The following is a 750-nucleotide window of genomic DNA, read 5'->3' as shown; positions in this document are numbered from 1 at the left end:
ATGTGCATATATATATATATATATATATACGTACATATATATATATATGTATGCACACATACATATTATATATATATTTTATAGATATATATATATATATATATATTGTCATGGCATTTAGCAGTTAATTAAAAACAGTCTAGCTGGGCATGTCATCAACTTTGCTGTCGTCATTGTCATCGTCATCGTCTTTATCATTATTATCTCCTTCATCATCATTGTCGTTGTTGTGGTCTTCTTCTTCATCGCTCTCAAGAGCTGCCAGCCTCGACTCGAGTTCTTCAATGCGCTTATCCAACTTCTCTACGGTTGCAGTCAGCATCTTCACCTCCTCCATCACCACTTTCGGATCGAAGTTCTGAGATGGAAAATAAAAGATGTATTATACACAAGTAATACCACTGACGCGTATACACACTTGTCTACATATACTGTCGGCTCTTTACCAATTTCCTACAGAATTAAATCGACACTTGACGAATGAGAAAGTATCAAAATATATATTTATTTATATATATTTATTTATTTATATATATCTATTAATATATATTTATTTATTTATATATATTTATTTATTTATATATTTCTATTTATATATATCTATATATATATTTATATATATCTATATTTATTTATACATATCTATATATATATTTATTTATATTTATATATTTCTTTATTTGTATATATTTATTTTATATATATATATATATATGTCTTTATTTGTATTTATCTATTTATATATATTTA

General features: G+C 24.5%; 1 protein-coding gene across 4 annotated transcripts in view; it reads right to left on the bottom strand.

Annotated features, from left to right (window-relative positions):
- Positions 1-6: 6 nt before the first annotated feature.
- LOC106869567 (coronin-1C-A) overlaps positions 7-750 on the bottom strand; it is a 73059-nt gene continuing 72315 nt past the window's right edge. For 3 of the 4 annotated variants that reach the window (XM_052976596.1, XM_052976597.1, XM_052976599.1), the window contains exon 11: positions 7-358. In XM_052976596.1, coding sequence (XP_052832556.1) covers positions 140-358 — 219 coding nt within the window. In that variant the 3' untranslated portion in view covers positions 7-139. The remainder of the gene's footprint in view (positions 359-750) is intronic. The other variant, XM_052976598.1, reaches the window with a different exon arrangement.

The sequence above is a fragment of the Octopus bimaculoides genome, chromosome 25, assembly GCF_001194135.2.
Source record: "Octopus bimaculoides isolate UCB-OBI-ISO-001 chromosome 25, ASM119413v2, whole genome shotgun sequence".
Classification (NCBI taxonomy): Eukaryota; Metazoa; Mollusca; class Cephalopoda; order Octopoda; family Octopodidae; genus Octopus; species Octopus bimaculoides.
This window is presented reverse-complemented; position numbering and strand designations above follow the sequence as displayed.